Genomic DNA, 19619 nt, shown 5'->3' on the forward strand with positions numbered 1-19619 from the left:
TGTACTAATTGTAAAAATATTTTATGCAAACATAAATATTATTTTCTCTATTTGTAACTTGTAACTTGTACGAAGTTATCAACAATTATTATTGAAATAGTTGACCGTTCTGATGTTACTCGCTCGGTTGGGAATAAATTTAAAAAGCATTTTTATTTTATCAAACAGTGTTCCTTAACGCGCTATGCAAGCCGACCCTGTAAAAAAATCTCAACCGCCTACCTCAACGGCTCTATGGCTGGCCGGTCAATCAGGGTAGATTTCGCCGCTGGCACGTGCTGATCACGCACTGTGCATTTGTTTATACTGGTGCATTTTGAATTTGAATACAGTTTAGACCATAATTTTTAGTCCGTCCAACAAATCATTGGGAAAGATTTTGACCGAAATTCGAACAAAATGACAGAAAATTCAAATTATCTCAGAATTAAAATGACAGACATAAACTGTCTATAAATCAATGTGCTAAAGCCGCAACAAATTATTTTAGAGTTTTGAAGAAATAAAAAATTAATTAAAGAAACAAAAAAAAACACACATTGCAAGGTATATTAAAGAGAATACCACGCATCGTCAAATAAGACAAATAAACAATTACAATTTTCCAATTATAACTTAAATTAGTAGAAAAGACTTCCAAGCTTCCTCGCTAACGTATCCAAGTTCTCCATATTTCCCAACTAACTCCGCACAGAGACCTAACATTTAAAATCTATCTAAGAAACGCATATCTTACCTGAACTTTAATTAATTGTTGCATAATTCGATTATGAAGCAGACTGCATAATTAAGCCGAAAGTTGGGCGATTAAAATTTGGTTTCTGCAAGGAAGTGCATGTATATGCATTTGGAGAATTGAATTGAAAATCTGGCGCCCAAAAGGAATGGCTGAATGTGAAAGGGAATTAAATAGCTTTGTGAAAAAAGTTTCTATAAACAAGGGTGTGGAAATGTATATTTTTAAAGTTACAGAATGTTAAGACTTTTAAAAAATATTTTTTTTCTAATTATCTTAAAAAGTACCCAAGTAGCAAATTTTATTTTATAAAGGCTGTATAAACAGCTATGTGATCATTTTTATAGGATACCTCAATTCATATAACGTGCTATAAGACCGTAATATGATAGCTTTACAACCAAAAACAACTATTTTACACAGCGTTATATAACTATTATAAAACTAGTTTTATTGTGTATTACGTGGTCACATCTAAGAAACAGAACAATAAAAACATTTGATCATTTAGCGAGGTAAAATAGTATTTTATTTTTTACCGAAGAATATTAGGAGCAAATTATATTTTAAGCGTGTCGTAAAATGAAGCTAGAGGATGTGGATTGTTAAAAAGGAGACTTTACTCGACGGTGAAAATGGCGGGTAGAGCTAGAAGGTACAACAGATTTGTAATATAAAAAATGATTAATAGGGTTTGAAAAGTAGGGACAATTTTTGTTGCGCCGAATATTTTACTGGTAGATTATAGGTATGTATTTGGCAAAAAATTAAAACTCTTTAATTTCGATCAAGGTTTACGTATAAATTTAAACAATAAAATAAAATAAAATTTTCAAAAATTCTTGTTTTTAATTTAATTAAACAGTTTATTACTGTATGTGGGAATCTTATCACAAAATAGTTCTCAAAAACAACATTTTACAATTTATTTTCATGTTTTTATTTTTTGCTTCATATAATGGCGGCCATAGAAAATTCTGCCTTAAACATTGCGAATTATAATACAACCATTTTATTATAAATGAATCCCTTAAATAAGTCTTTGTTGTAAAATAAAACAGTATAGGATAAATATCTATCATTACGCAGAATTTCCAGGCACTATAGAACTATTTTTGACATAGAAATGTTACACAAAACCTAATATAGAACTGTTTCGGAAGCCTGAGTCACCCTGTGAATATTCAAAAGTAACTGAAAGTTTATATAGAAGTAACTGAAAGTTTAAATTGAAAATCGAAATCCACCTTCTAACGTTTCAACATAGGTATATGTGGAATATTAATTATATTATTATATTAGACCTTATAACAAAACTCGTCTGACGAAAAAGTGTTAATGTAGAATATTAATTAATTTACTTTTACTTTACTAATTAAATGCGTTATAGGATACGTTGTAAAAACCACTAGAAAATAGTTTAATATGACAACTTTCATTAAAAAACAGAATGGTGGAAACCAAACGCTTAATAAAATCAAACAGTCCATAAGACAACGCTATTCGACTGTTATAAAATAATTCAATCCTTTTAGAACTTCTTTTTGCTACTTGGGTACTTTAAGTACTTTATCTTAAAAAGTACTTAGTAAGTATACTAATACACTATTTTTTTGACACCCCGTATAAATAAACTAAATAAACTTATTCTCGAATTTAACATATCTCCAATACGAACCCGCTTAACTTTTCTCATCGCTATTCCTTCGGGGAACAGTCTTTCCACTTCCGTCTCCGAATTGCATATACACTTCCTCCCAGAGACAAAATTTTAATCGGCAAACTTTCGATTCAATTAAGCCATCCGGTTCATAATCGAATTAAGCTACAGTTAATTAAACTTCAGGTAAGATATACACGTCCCGTCGATAGATTAGAGTCTAGGCTGGAATTGGGGAAAGATTGGGGAAAGTTCGATGCGTTATCGTGGCAGTAGACGCGTCTCCCCAAGTAAGTTATATTGGGGGAGGCAGTTTTTATATTTTCGGTCGTCGTCGCGTCATGTTTTGGGGGGGTTTATCAGGCAATGAAGGAATAAAATAAGGAAATGAGGAGGAAATAAGTGATATGATGTGTTAGTTACGTGTGTGTAAGTTAAAGCAAAACTCAAGAATGTGGAGGACTCTATCCGTTACTTGGAATGGGAATCCTCCAATGGTCTAAGAAATTTCCCAAGACTTTGTGGCCGTTGCGGGTAGCAAATTAGGCACACTAAATAATTAATGCCCAATTGCACCGTTTGTATAAACTTTGTTTAAAAAGTAAACAGTGATTAACTATATAATATTTTATTATAGTTAATCACTGTTTAGCGTTTAACCAAAATTTATACAAACGGTGCAAGAGGGCATAAGTCATTTAATTAACTCGATCAATTGTTACAAACTAAATAATTATTACAAAACATAAGAATTCGGTTTCTTAGCGCGAAACGTGAATGTTGAAGGTCCAATGTCTATCCACTGAATAATCCTTCCTCTTCCTCGATTGACAGATATCAGCTGGACGGCCATTCAGGGTTGTTATTCTCCTCCCGTGGAACCAATGTGGCCGTTGCGGGTAGCAAATTAGACACACTAAATAATTAAGTCATTTAATTAACTCGATCAATTGTTACAAACTAAATAATTATTACAAAACATAAGAATTCGGTTTCTTAGCGCGAAACGTGAATGTTGAAGGTCCAATGTCTATCCACAGAATAATCCTTCCTCTTCCTCGATTGACAGATATCAGCTGGACGGTCATTCAGGGTTGTTATTCTCCTCCCGTGGAACCAATGAGGCCGTTGCGGGTAGCAAATTAGACACACTAAATAATTAAGTCATTTAATTAACTCGATCAATTGTTACAAACTAAATAATTATTACAAAACACACAGAATTCGGTTTCTTAGCGCGAAACGTGAATGTTGAAGGTCGAATCTCTATCCACAGAGTGATCCTTCCTCTTCCTCGATTGACATCCCGTGGAACCAACCAATCTGTGGCGGGCACTTGCTACCTTCGGAAGTATGCCACAACTTACGACCGAGAAAATTAAAAGATTTTCCTTGATTTAAACAAGAACAATCTTGATTGTCACGGGTTTTTAACAGGAAACTGTTTCCTCAATAAACACCTAAGTAAATTGAAGCTAAGAATGAACGGCGAATTAAAACTAGTAATAATCATTTAGATTTATTAGAAATTATCAGAAAGTAAAAAAAAGGCTTTAGCATATCGTCATGCTTTATTTAACTAGAATATTATTTGGATGTTTTTGTCTTGAGGAAAGTTGCCGAACAGACTATTGGTGTCATTCATTAGCTGCCCATACAAGGAAAGGCCCGGCCTTCAGATTTGGCCTTGAGGCGGGGCCTTTAACCCAAAATACCATAGGTTTGCGTGAAAGGCAAAGTCCGCGGATATATGGGTAGCTATTTTTTTTAAACTCAGTGCCTTGATGGTGCCTCGATGGAGTTAAGGTTTCAACAATTACAGCAGCATTCTTACTCCCACTAGCCCTAAAGCTCATAGTACTTGCAAAACCCAATTCTTCTTTTGAATGCTCTTCAATTAACCCTTTAACGAGACGAATGAAATGAAACTTTTGGGCATTCATCTGTTAAGCTTGAACTCCCTGTGACTGTGATTACCTGTGTTGGTAACTATTGGTAACTCAAAATATCTACATCATTCAATATATCGATATTTGAAAAAAAGTGAAAGTTTGATATCTGCAGAACAAAGGCACGAAGGATTTTAACAAATAATATACGTACAGTAGAAAAGTACATACCTTTGGCAATCTTCAACATAATTTGGCTTTGGAGTAAAATGTATAAGCACTTATAATTTTGTAATAATTTTCGTAAATATTTTGTTTTTGTAGGATCTCTGCCTTGCTGAGCAGAAAACGACCAAATTTGGATGATAAAAATGTATCGAAATACAAAGAATATTCATGCATTTTTATATCAATTGGAATGTCTACTGTTTATTCTTATCAGTACAAATTATTGGCTTATATTGGCTGCTAAATTTATCTTCCACCACACTGTGCGCTCGTCTAAAATCTTTAGCGCCAATTTCATGTCCTGTTTTATTTGAAAAAAAATGCTTCGAGTCATCGAGAATAGATTTAATAACAATTTTGTCCCTTGGCTTTGTGTATTATATAATGTGAATTGTAAGATGTTTCTATTTGAATAGGGTATTAAAGTTGAGATTAAAGTTATACCAAATTATATTCACGGTAACTATATGTCTTTTATATAATAAAATATTTATTTATAATTTATAACCTTTTTTATAATTACTTATAACTGATTGTATAAATTCTGATAACTTTTATATATACATGTATAGTGTTGAATGTGTTATATGTAATTTTATTAACAATGTTATAATAAAATAATCAAGTTACAAATTTTTCGTGTTTTATTATAATTTCAGGGATAATTTCAACCTAGATTATTAATTTATTTGTATCAAAATACATTATTTTTATTTTGTAAAATGTTTTGTTACAAATAAGTTCATAATCTAGATTGAAATTACCAAATATAAGTAAAAAACTTATGAACTGGCAGTAAAGGTCCATTTAAAAATTAGGCGCGAATTTTTAGTTCTGCCAGTAGCCCGCTTGGATCGCGTCGAGCGCGTGTTTCCAGGCTTTAACATAGGAGTTTTCATTTCTTTCAGTTAGTTATTCTATGGTGATGATAAAGCAAAGCAAGTATTTCCATTAACATACAAACTGGATAAAATTTTCTCACATTTGCCAAAAAAAAGCTTTAAACGTCGAGCAGTTTAAGCAGAATCGTGGTTAATCAATTACTCAACTTAATCAAAAACACATTGTATGATTTTTAAAAAAAATGCAAAAAATGTAAAAAAACAAAATAAATTATGCGTGTCCAAGCGTTTTTCCGAAAGACTCACCGTTTTTTGAATAATAAATATTGTAATATTTGAGGGGCGTTTTCACCCTCTTGGAATTTGAGATTCGAGAAACCCCTCCTTATCGAACCTCAACCCCACAGTCAATCTGTTTGCCAAAAATCAACTTTAAACGTCAAGCAGTTTAAGCAAAATCGTGATTACTCAATGGTCATATTTTATGAAACACCCTGTATAAATTTATAAAAAATCTTAAAATATGTAAAACAACAAAATAAAATATACGTGTTTAAGAGTTTTTCCGAAAAACTCACCGGTTTTTAAATAAAAAATATTTTAATATTTGAGGGTGGTTTCACCCCCTTAGAATTCGAGTTTCGAAAAATCCCTCCTTATTGAACCTCTACACCCTAAAGTCAATCCGTTTTCCAAAAATCAGCTTTTTATGTCAAGGGCTTTAGGCAGGATCGTGATTAATCAATGACCAAATTTTTCAAAACACCCTGTATAAATTTTTAAAAATCTTAAAATATTCTGAAAATTTTTCAAATTAAATAAATACCTAAATATTGAAACTAAATAAGTAAGTACTGAAACATACAGCGCCATAATATCTCGACCTCCGCCCGTTATGCTCTTAACAGGTTGAAAAACAATGTATCTAAAACAACTGATGCCGTTATTCTCCAACCTGTTTCGAACCTCCATCGACAATCGACCGATGCAGCAGCGTTCCTTTCCCACTCCTGTTATCTCGACCGCCAGGCGTTATGCCCGCAACTGTTTCAAAAAAGCTGCTTCTTTTATGTTCTATTATTTTTAAGCTGTTGCAAGCCCCACGACCATCGACCGATGCAGCTACGTTCCCCACTCCGTTGTCCCTTGTATCTCGCCGCCTGTATCGATGGCTGTCGAAATAACATGTTTTCCATCCATAATCCATACTAGTTGTTTCTTGGAATTGCTTCGAGCAGCATCGAATTTCGTGGCGGTGCAGAGCGCCGACTTTGTTTCACGAACGGTCGATCTCTGCGTATCGTTATTTTATATCTGTTATTTTTTAAAAGTAGTAACGGTTGCGTTATGTTATTTCTAAATAATTGTTATAAAATAACAGATAGTTAAATAACAACCCATCACTAGTCTGTTTTCTTTTTTGAAGATGGGTTTAACGATACTTTTTGTTTGGTATCAGCAATTATTATACAACTGTAGTAAACTGTGTTTAAGAAGAAGCCCACCATACTTGTAAAGTTCAATATTTAGACCATCTGAATCTGTTGCTTTTCTATTTTTGCATCTCTCCAAAGCATCGTTAAATCCTTCCAAAGTGAGGAGATGTTGCTGTTATGTTTTAAGATTCCAAAATCAGGTTGATTGTACTACTAATAGGATACTGCAGTGCTCCTCTCAAGCCGAACCCATTCGTATTATCACTTTTGACGTCCCTGTAGCTTTGTTGTGAATAATGTAAGAATTTTAATTTTCAGTGATCAAGGAGACATACTATAACTGGCTATATTGGTAACATATTATGTAATAATGATACTTTATAGTTTATGAGTTATCGATAGTTAAAGTTATTTAATGTCCACAGTGGCACATTCATCGATCATCAAAATTGCAAGCATATACAGTGTGACCCACTCAAGACCGGGCACCCTCCATAAAATCTGTGTTTATAGTCCGATTTTGATGATTTTTTTTTCAAATATAAAGTTTCAAAAAATATACTTTAGGGCTCAATGTCATGTTATTTCACAAAAAACAAGGCCTACTTAAAAAAATCATATGAGCGATTTTTTTTCAAAAAATTTGAGTACACCCCTACATTCGGCATCCCCCAAAACAGTTCTGTACCAAATTTCGTTTAAAAATATTAATTATTAATAATTCTGCAGTTAAATTAAATAATTCCCTATTTTTGCCAATTTAACGATGAGTTATCACGTAACCCTTGAAAAAAACAATCCACAACAATGGGTTTTATTAGCTGTCAATTCTTGCAGCGTAGAATTGAATATTAATTTAATAGCACGCAGAAAAGTGTTGTATCAAGAAATATTATTTGCATTATGGAACAATTAAATATTAGGGATAAAATTGAAATTATTCGTTTAGTGGGTGATAACTATCTTCAAGCAGGAGAAGCTGCCAGAGAATTTAACAACAGACATCCCGACAGACCTGCAGTAAGTAGAAGCACGGTTCAACGAATAAATAGAGTTTTTAATGAAACTGGTTGTGTGTCAAAATACTTACTAAAAAACAGAAGGCCGGAACATCGAATAAATAGGCGGAATGAGGAAATATTAGAATATTTTCGTAACAATCCTCGTGCAAGCATTAGAGGCGCCAGTGTTGATTTGGATATACCAAGGGAAAATATTAGGAGATGTTTGCGAACTAATAAAGTTAAACCCTTTAAACCAAAGATTTTACACACTTTGGAAAACGGAGATGATGTTAGACGATTAGAATTCTGCTTATGGGCTCAAGCAGAGTATTTAAATAATAGAAATTTCTTAAAAGAAATTTTATTTAGTGATGAGGCAACATTTAGTACAAACGGAGTAGTATCCTCTCAAAATTCGCGATTCTGGGCAGTCGAAAACCCTGAATGGGTGATCAATACAAGAAGACAGTATTCTCAGAAATTAAATGTGTGGTGTGGCATACTTGATGATAGAATCATTGGTCCATATTTTTTTGAGAGAAATTTGAATAGTCCAACGTTTTTGAATTTTCTGATTAATGACTTTTGGGATGCAATACATAATTTACCATGCCAAACCCGTTTGAATTTAAAATTTCAATTGGACGGATCACCTGTGCATAACGCGGCAGTTGTCAGGGAATGGTTAAATGAAAATTTTGAAAATAAGTGGATAGGTCGAAATAGCCCGCTAATTGGTGGCCACCGAGATCCCCGGACCTAACACCCCTTGATTTCTTTCTTTGGGGTTTCTTAAAAGCAACAAGTTTACAAGTCTAGACCTCAGTCTGTAGATTGAATTACGTATTAGAATTACAGAGGCTTCTGCAAATATTACACCACAGCAGCTTAGGAATGTAACTGTTAATCTAAGAAAAAGATGCGACAAATGTATTGAACTGAATGGAGGGCTGGTAGAAGCAACTAGAATTATTTGAATATGTTTAACTTATTATTCGGTTATTGTGTTGCTTGTAGTATTTTTATCATTGTTTGTAATAAAACTCGTTGTCGTGGATTGTTTTTTCAAGGGTTACTTGATAACTCATCGTTAAATTGGCAAAAAATAGGGAATTATTTTAATTTAACTGCAGAATTATTAATAATTAATATTTTTAAACGAAATTTGGTACAGAACTGTTTTGGGGGATGCCGAATGCAGGGGTCTACTCAAATTTTTTGAAAAAAAATCGCTAATATGATTTTGCAAATTTTTCACCACAAAAACTTTATTAAGTAGGCCTTGTTTTTTGTGAAATAACATGACATTGAGCCCTAAAGTACATTTTTTGAAACTCTATATTTGAAAAAAAAATCATCAAAATCGGACTATAAACACAGATTTTATGGAGGGTGCCCGGTCTTGAGTGGGTCACACTGTAGATAAAAGAAAATAACCATCTTAAGGTACTTTTGAAAGTGTCACAAGCTTCAAATTTTGTATCCTAGTTAGAGTTTAGAACCTTCAACTTATTAGTTTAACTTTTTGTTTATGATTTTCATGGGATAAAAACTTTACTAAATTGTATAAATTAAATTTGGTTTGTTTGGTTTTACTCATTATATTTCTGAACATGATTTCCCTTTCTTTAATAATAATTTTCTAAAAGAGTTTCGATATTTTGTATTTATTACAAAACTTGTTAATAGAGTTTTTCACTAATATTGGTCAGCTAAATTAGACACTAGGTATATTTATATTTATCTGAATTTGAATTGAAAAAATATAACAGTTAAAGTCTGTTTAAACTGGGACAAAATGAAATGTTAAACATATTGTGCTTCTAACATGTTACATGCATTAAATTTCGCTAAGGCAAGATTGCGTTGCAAATATATCTCTGCCTCGATCGTTTATTACAGCTTCAATACAAAGAAGGCCTTAGAGTAAATGCCTATTTTTTAATTCTCTTCAAACTATTTCAACTATCTACTTACGTTATGCCTCCATTCGACCTTGTACACGGGCGGGTGAGCGCTAATGATGCAATCAAAATACACATCGGTCCCCTCTCGCACAGCGTCCGGATTAAGGGACGTTCCCAAAATGATCCGGGCCTCGGGCGTATCTGGAACAGAAATCCCGTTTAGTTTGGTGTTTTATAAGTTTCTGCCTGGCTTTTGGATCTTATAGGCCAGCATTGATCCGAATAACGACACCAGAACTAGGAACGGAACAAGATTTCCGGGTTTGGACTGACTTCCGGGTTTGGACTGGCTTTGTTAAGTTGATGAATTTGTTTAAGACAGAGAGTAGGAAGTTGTACAGGGTGTCCCATTTTAGTTAAAATCATTGCAGTAAATAATGAAAATAAATATAGAGTGATATACAGGGTGTTTCAAAACCAATGCGAAAAACTTCAGGGGATGATTCCTTGTTCAAAATAAAGGGTAGTTTGCTTCATAAACGTTCGGTCAAAAGTCAGCCATTAGGGAGATATCGCGGTACAAAGATGGCGGAAAAATAATATTTTTATTTTTTATCTTGAAAACGAAAAGAGATAGACTAATAAAAATTTATGGAAGCATTACTGTTATGGAAACACACTTTCTGGTAATTTTTTCACTTTTTTAAAATGAGTGGAAGGTGTTTAAATAAACTACACCTATCATTCTTGTTTTTTACGAAATTTAAAGAAAAATCTTATCAAACACATGCAGAAAAATTAATTTGGATAGTTTAGTTTGTTTAGAAACTTTTTTATCTCTTGTATTTTTTTGATAAAACTCACCGATTTGAAATTAAAAAATAAAATGTAAAGCATTACATGCCAGGACAAAATACATTTTCTGATAAAGAATCTAGTGGGCTGCTGTAATTTTTTTAGGAAAAAATCTAGTCGGCCGCTGTTACTTTTTAGGATGTTCCTAATATTATTTTATTTGACATTACTCTACTGCAATACGTTATTATCTAGATGATTATTATTATCGTTATTATCACTAGATTCTTAATCTAAAAATGTTTTTTGTCCTGACATGTAATGCTTTATATTTTATTTTTTAATTTCAAATCGACAATTCTATCAAAAACCTAAGAGATAAAGGACTAAACAATAAGCAAATATTTTGCATGTATTCGATAAGATTTTTTCTTTCAGATTAACAAATGATGAGGTCAGTTCACTCATTTAAAAAGGGCATCCTGGTAACTCCATACATCTATCTCTTTGTTTTTCAAGATAAAAAATAAAAACATTATTTTTCCGCCATCTTTGTACCGCGATATCTCCCTAATGGTTGACTTTTGACCCAACGTTTATAAAGCAAACTACCCTTTATTTTGAACAAGGAATCACCCCCTAAAGTTTTTCGCATTTGTTTTAAAACACCCTGTATATTTTTTGAGAAGCTCATAGCAAGCGGATCATATACTCCATGTGCTCCATTTAAAAAAAAAACATTACTTTAGTTCATATTTTCATCTAAATATTGACGTTATTTCAGAAATTATTTGGAAAAATCGAAATAAAAATGAAACTTCTACACCTTCTCTAACTAAGCACTTTTAGAACATACATTTATACGAACTTCCTATACTTATTAAAAAAAATACAGTTCGGATCACGCTATAGATATTTTTTAACTGTTTTTTCTGTTTTTATCTATAGTATCACCCAAGTTTAGGACACTATTTTTTAACACCCTATAAAATATTGTCAAGAGCAAGAATTTATGTATTTATCATTAAAATAAATCACCCAATATATTAAATAAAATATTTCTATACACAATAAAAATTAAACTAGAACAAGTTGACGTCAGACTAAGACCTGAAGGTGAACTTTGTTTAATTCTTATTGTTGTAAACATCAATATGTAGAATAATTAAAAAGTAAATGAGTAGAGAGTCTCGGGGGCTCTCGGAGAGAATAAATCGAGAAGTCATGCTGTTGAGTTGAGTTGAGTTCACCAAGCATAATAATGACAGTAAAGTAAGTTTATAATTTTTTATATATTTTCTCTTAGTATATTTTATTGGTCAAAAAATATTCCTTGACATTTCTCCTACCTAAATTAATGTATTTAATTCTTTAATAAATCTATATTTTGTTTTTATATGTATACAGGGTGTTTCAAAACAAATGCGAAAAACTTCAGGCGGTGATTCCTTGTTCAAAATAAAGGGTAGTTTGCTTTATAAACGTTGGGTCAAAAGTCAACCATTAGGGGGATATCGCGGTACAAAGATGGCGGAAAAATAATGTTTCTATTTTTTATCTTGAAAACGAAAAGCGATAGACTAATGAAATTTTATGGAAGCATTACTGTTATGAAAACTCACTTTCTGGTAATTTTCTCACTTTTTTAAAATGGGTGGAAGGGGTTGAAATAAACTACCCCTATCATTCTTGTTAACGAAATTTAAAGAAAAATATTATCAAGCACATGCAGAAAAATTAATTTGGATAGTTTAGTTGGTTTAGAAACTTTTTTATCTCTTGTGTTTTTTTGATAATACTTACCGATTTGAAATTAAAAAATAAAATGTAAAGCATTACATGTCAGGATAAAAAACATTTTTAGATAAAGAATCTAGTGGGCTGCTGTATTTTTTTATGATGTTTCAAATATTATTTTATTTGACAGTACTTTACTGCAATACGTTATTATCTTACGATCAATTAATTATTCCGAAGTCCTCCTTTATCTAAAAATGTTTTTTGTCCTGACATGTAATGCTGTACATTTTATTTTTTAATTTCAAATCGATGTTTTATCAAAAAACCACAAGAGATAAAAAAATTTCTAAATAAACTATACTATCCAAATTAATTTGTATGCATGTGTTTGATAAAATTGTTCTTTAAAAGTCGTTAACAAGAGTGATAGGCGTAGTTTATTTCAATCCCATCCACTCATTTTAAAAAAGTGAGAAAATTACCAGAAAGTGTGTTTTCATAACAGTAATGCTTCCATAAAATTTCATTAGTCTATCTCTTTTTGTTTTCAAGATAAAAAATAAAAACATTATTTTTCCGCCATCTTTGTACCGCGATATCTCCCTAATGGTTGACTTTTGACTCAACGTTTATGAAGCAAACTACCCTTTATTTTGAAGAAGGAATCACTCCCTGAAGTTTTTCGCATTTGTTTTGAAACACCCGTATATTCGTTGTTTTAATGATCTCCGTTACCTAAAACGTCCCTAGCCGCAACCCTCTAAACAAGGGTCGCGACAATATATTTCCTTTTGTTTAGATTCTTATATATTTTAAATAATTTTTAAGCATTTAAAGGCACTATATTTTTTGCTAATTGAAAATAAATGGATACATATTTCACCGAATAATATTTAACTGTTTAAATTTTCAGATTAATGAAAAGTTAGGCCGGTGTTGCGTACGATTGATTTTTGCGATATGATAAATCACTTTTGTAGGTATTTGTCAATGTGGAAATTGATGGATTTTTATTTAAAAAGTATTTTTACAAGGGGTAGCGACAAAACAATATCTCTCTGATAATTAATTGTATCAAATTAGTTATTTGAAAATTTGATATTCAACTGCGATATTTGAGTGGGACTATCGAGTTTAAATTTATTATTTTCTTGTGCAGCGATATTTAATAAATTTGTGTTTAAAATATCATTTTAATTATTATAAAATATAATAAAAAAATTCAGCGATATATGCGAGAGTGTGCGGATGACATTACTTTACTAAAGCGGGAGTATTTAGTGAAAAAATTATATTGAAAAATATATTAAAAATAAATATTTCAGTAGAGATTCCAAGGAGTTAATTTAGAGCTATAAAAATAAATAAAAATATATAGAGTTCTACACGGTTTCCAAAAAAAGTTACACATTAAAGTTGTTACAGTTGAGGGTTGGAACTTTGGTGTTACATAGCAAAATAAAAACACTAAATCACCTCAATACACCAAAACACTTTTACTCTTACACTGGACGCGCGTTTCGCTAACCATGTTAGCATCATCAGCAGATGATTATAGACTGTTAAAGTTTGTTTTTTTTACTGATTTTTGGATTCTAGAAAAAAATAAAGGTGAGTTTCATTAGAGAAGCATGTCACTAAAATATTTCTGGTCTTATTAAAGTGTCTAAAAGAAATGGTAATCAGAGACAAAGCGGTTATGTCACGTTAGGCGAATACAATTATTGAATCAATGGATCTTTGCGTGCACGTCATCGTTTGTTTTTAACTTTAGGTCCGACAAATCTTTTTTTTAAACTTTAGTTCTGAGAACGACAGTTCCTATTGAGATGAAATTTTGTAAACATAATACGTAAGTTAATTTAGAGCATTTTTTAAAAAGGTATAGAGTTCTACACGGTGTTTCCAAAAAAAGTTACACATTAAAGTTGTGTTTTTTACTGATTTTTGGATTCTACAAAAAAATAAAGGTGAGTTTCATTAGAGAAGCATATCACTAAAATATAAGGCTTTTCATATACATTCAGTTACAGAAAAAAAGGAAACGGAGAAATTTTGGTTATATTTTTGTTATTTTTAGCCCTATTTTCATGAATTTTTTAGTAAGCTGTATACAGGGTGGCCCATCGAAAACATTCCGCAAGGCACAGCGGCCAGGGTATTTTTTTTTCAAAAAATCCAAAAACAGGTCAATTTTGTTTTGTGACGGGGACAACTTTTGCCCTAAAATGATTGCAAAATCTCCAACCCTCTAAGCGGGGGCACAGTGCTTCGTTCCATGGACAAAAATCAAAAAATAAGTTAAAATTTACTAATATCTGAATATATAATTTTATACTTATAGCAATGTTCAACCATCCTGTATATTATTTTTCATAAACAGCGTTTTTGTTAGCAAATATTTTCACTAAAAATAAATTTTGCGATCATTATCTCATCAGTGAAAAGAATAACATTCATAGTAGTTCTGTATATTATGGAGTTAAACGGGTACGTACTTAATTGAAAGCCACTATGGATATTGTTAAACAAAGGTACGTACTTTAAATTTATTTCTAAACAAGTTCGTGATTGTTTAGTTTTTATTTATTTTTTAAGATGATTCTTAAATGGGTATAAAAATTTTACGTTTTCAAACTTCAAAAGGCATTTCAAAAAACATATCAAAACATATCGTATTTATTGAATATTTTTGTTGCCATATTCATTCACTTTTAATTTTTGTATAGTTCACCTGCGTCTGCTTGCGACGAACTTTATTTTATAATATTTTTCAGATGGAGTAAAATTGATAAGCAATGCCGATCTGGCTAATACTTGGCTTGATCATAAGGACAAGAACTCAAAATTATTTGTATTTCAAAAAATATGTTCTTATTAGATATTGATGAACCTTCCAGTCAAATGAGACACCAGTTGTGCCTGAAAAAGTCCACTATGTTGGAGTGAAACGTCGCATAAAAAAAGTGTCCCCCCATCTTTCAATTTATTATAAAATCTCATACCCAAGAAAAGGAAAAAATAATATATGGATACGGTCTATTAAAGAGGTAACTATTAACATCCGAACCCCTCATACCGACAAAATGAACAGTAACAACGCGAAAAAGTAACATATTAGAAAATGATGTCCAGAAATATCTTATATGTGAGGATACTTCATCTACCTGTGATTTGGATACTATAAATTTGGAAGATTCTGTCAGCAGTTATTCTCCTGAATCAGAGTAGTTACGATCTATGCATTTTGTTGTCCTAAAGTAAATTTATAGTATCTTAAGTTTTTTTTTAATTAAATATAACATTAATGTTTCTTTTTCATTAGAAAAGAAAAACATTTTTATCTTATATTAGGTTTATATTGTAGGAATCATGTTCTAATGTTATTCCAATTCTTTTTTATCACAGGAATTTATTTAATACTTACACCGTTTTCATACTATAACTTATTATTTGCTTAGATGGAACACAGCTCCAACATTATTATTATTTATAAGCTTTTTTTTTCATAAACGTGGGACTAAGAACATCATCATTTAGTACAATGAGAGTACTCATCATTTGTGTCAAATAAACCTAGTTTGAATAAATTGCTTACAACAAAAGAGAAGTTTTGGATTTTTGTCCTCTAGAGCCATATGTTCGAAGCACTGTGGGGGTGTCACTACCCAACTTTTTTCTAAGAGCTTTCTATTCTTTATATTTCCCCGCCTCGTTTTTGAAAATCGCTGGAGTCATTGAGAAAACATGAAGGATTGATATTTGAAAGGTTTATTTAAACATTTATCAGAGTAAATGATAAGGATAAATTCCTTCGACCAATTTGAGGTTTTTTCTTATTATTTCTAGATGTTTACGCCTTTTTTCACTTGCCAGAAGGTTGAACGATCAGGTGCGGCAGTTGCTAGATAGCTGTTCTGTGACTTGTGTTCTTTGACTATCATAGTTGCGAGTCGTTTGACTGTAAGGCAACGCGGTCGTTTGACCACAAGAAGAAAACCTCTTGTGACGTCCTGCCTTCGAGTTGGTCTTCAGAGTTTGAGGTCTCCATAATGTCTTCTCGCTTGACGATGCGGCGTTGGGGTAGTGAGGTACCCCAATTAGCCTATTCGATTGGGATACAAATCTGTTTAGCGGCAGATTTGCGTCCGGGGGAAGCCCCTATATTATTTCAGGTGACACTAGCTAGTTGTTGAAGATTATTAACCAATAGATCCGAATAATATTTGAATTAGATGGAAGATATGGAATGGAATATATTATTACAGTTGAGGGTTGGAACCTTTGGTGTTAAACAGCAAAATAAAAACACTAAATCACCACAATACACCAAAACATTTTTACTTTTACACTGGACGCTTTCAGTTTATAATCATCTGCTGATGATGCTAACATGGTTAGCGAAACGCGCGTCCAGTGTAAAAGTAAAAGTGTTTTGGTGTATTGTGGTGATTTAGTGTTTTTATTTTGGGATATATTAAATAGAATGTTAGTGATGTCAGTGGCTAGGGGGCGGAGTACCCCTGGGTGAGTTTTACTATTTAACTATCAATTTTATCCAGATCAGTAAATGTTTGTTTTGTTATTTTCATGTACAATGAGAGAGTGCTTGCCAATGACCAACTAAATGGATATTTGAGGTGAATTTGCATTGTGAGACCCGGTTGAGTAAGCCCCAGAAATCAGCGAAAATATTAAGGTATTTTTAAAATTTTTTTTCTTCTGTTTGTATACTTAACTGTTACAGATGTAGGTATTCTTTAATATCGTTGGTTCTGTTATAGTTATTAATGTTTATTAAAATGAGGACTCTATTGTTAGTCTTTATTTTTTTTAAATTTAGTATAGAGTATTCAATGTAGTTTATTACATTTAAACCTTACTGTTTTTGAAATATTTTCAATTTTGTAAAATTGCATTATAAATTTTAAGGCTTCATTTCTCCGAGGGTATCAAAGTTTTTAATACCAAATATTTACTGAAGTTTATTTATTGATCAGTTATTGTGTTGCAATAATAAAAATTACACTACCTTATACAGAGTCTCTAAAAAATTATTTTAAATAATTACTAGCTTTAAACGGCAATAACTTGTTTAATTTAAATGGAACACCCTGTATATTTTATGAGAATCAGATGCATAATTTAATTGTCTATCAAATTGTATTATACCACTTTTTACCTATCCTGTCAAGTTTTCGTAGAAAATGCATTCTTTTATAATTTAGACCTCATTTATCAATATACCTATGGAATATTGACATTTTAGATTGTTTTTAAAACAACAAATGTACAAAATGTACAGTGTATGTTTTAGCAAAACGATAATATTACTAGCCCATTTGTATGCAAAAAGAAAACTATTTAAATCTTTATAAAAGAATAATAATATAAATATACCACCAATATTTCAGTTAATAAAATATTCTAAATAAATGTGGATTTGAATCAGAAATCAATATAATAATAAGTTTTGAAAATGAACGTCTCCGTTTTTATAAATTAGCATTCGTCAATAAATGAAATAAAATTTATAAAGTCTTACTTTTTACCACATTGTCTAATACACACACACAAAATTCAGTTTTTCAGTTTTGGAGCAATTATTATTAATCAACGCAAACAGTCAATTAATGTAGTTTGAATACTGGAATCATATTAATTGATCCTCTTTAACAAATATTTAAACAGTTTTTTTTTATTTTTTAATGAAATAAACGAACTATATCGACAATATTAGTATCTGTACTCTTTAAAATTTGGTACATCATTAAAAATAATCTGAAATGTCAGTATTCCATGGGTATATTGATAAATGAGTTCTAAATTACAAGAAAATGCATGTTCTACGGAAACTTGAAGAGATAGGTAAAAAATTGTATAATACAATTTGATAGACAATTAAATGGCACATCTGATTCTAATAAAATATACAGGGTGTTCCATTTAAATTAAATAAGTTATTGCCGTTTAAAGGTAATAATTATTTAAAATAAATATTTAGACACTCTGTATAAGGTAGTCAAATTTTTAATATTTGCAACACTGATACAACAATAACTGATCAAAAAATAAACTTCAGTAAATATTTAGTGTTAAAAACTTTGATACCCTCGGAGAAATGAAGCCTTAAAATTTATACTGCAATTTCACAAAATTGAAAATATTTCAAAAACGGTATGGTTTAAGTGTAATAAACCTTAATCAAATTTACCTTTATTTTAATCGTAAAAACTTGTAGCTTTAATAGTCCTTCAACGAACCCAAAACTTACAATTTGTAAAAATCTAATCGTTTAACTACAATATTACGTGTCGTATGTGGTGAACAACCCTGTAGACAATGACATAAAATATTGTCAACTTATTCCTATTTTTATAAAAATTTAGTTAAATTAGGTCATGTTATAATTGACAAAGACGTATTTCGAAGGAAACATTTTTTTCTTGAGTGGAAAAATTGAAATAAAAATTGTGAATAAAAATTTTAATAAATCTAAATTTTAATCAAAATACTGATATAAAGATATAAATAAGGATATTTTACTCACAATGTATCTCCAGCTTCCATCCATCTTCCAAATTTTCGGATGACATTACTTTATTTTCCGCCCGGCAAGATAAATACTTTCCATCATCCTCCTTTTTCGGCACGAACGAAAGGTCGACGTTGTCATATTTCCATCGTTTGAGGTCTGAAAAAAACGAAAAAAATATTTCATAATAGGAAATACGACTATATTTTAATGTATTAAAAAATGATTGTCGCATAAATGCGTTACTGTATTTTTTTCAATTCGAAATAAACTACTATAAAAGATTATATTATTTACTAGCGTATAGCAGCGACTTCGTTCGCGTCGAATTAACCATTTGTAATGGTGATGATAAAGCAAAACAAGAATTTCCATTAACATACAAACTGGACAAAATTTTCTCACATTTATGTCAGCATGAGAAAAAACAATATGGCGATATTATTATATAAGTTGGTAATATTTGAATATATATATATATAATTGTCCAACGAGAAGATCCTAGTTTATTTTATTTTACAAAGAAATAAGTTGGTACAACTGTAACGCATAGCAGGATATATTTAAAATTTGATTGACAAGATGACAAGTGATTACTTCAAAATATTGTGAAAAAAACTATATAAAACTAAAAAAATGTAATCGAGTTATTTTATTTAATAAAAACGGTATGTGTTAATACAAAAGAAACAAGAACAAGACACCACATACCAAAAATATAAAATATAAAAATGAACTATTATTTACTTTCAAGCTTTATGAAACTACCCGCATTTATGATTATATTTATCAATATAACTTATGTACAAATACAAATTTGTAATATTCCACAGGAATAAATAAAACA

The 19619-nt window shown here is 31.0% G+C and overlaps 1 protein-coding gene across 1 annotated transcript in view; it reads right to left on the reverse strand.

The window, feature by feature from the left end:
- LOC115876219 (Down syndrome cell adhesion molecule-like protein 1) overlaps positions 1-19619 on the reverse strand; it is a 337865-nt gene that overhangs the window by 153715 nt on the left and 164531 nt on the right. The window contains 3 exon segments of the mRNA XM_030891919.1: positions 9773-9903; positions 18788-18898; positions 18901-18931. Coding sequence (XP_030747779.1) covers positions 9773-9903; positions 18788-18898; positions 18901-18931 — 273 coding nt within the window.

Source organism: Sitophilus oryzae, unplaced genomic scaffold, assembly GCF_002938485.1.
Source record: "Sitophilus oryzae breed Bouriz unplaced genomic scaffold, Soryzae_2.0 scaffold_1420_pilon_pilon, whole genome shotgun sequence".
Taxonomy (NCBI): Eukaryota; Metazoa; Arthropoda; class Insecta; order Coleoptera; family Curculionidae; genus Sitophilus; species Sitophilus oryzae.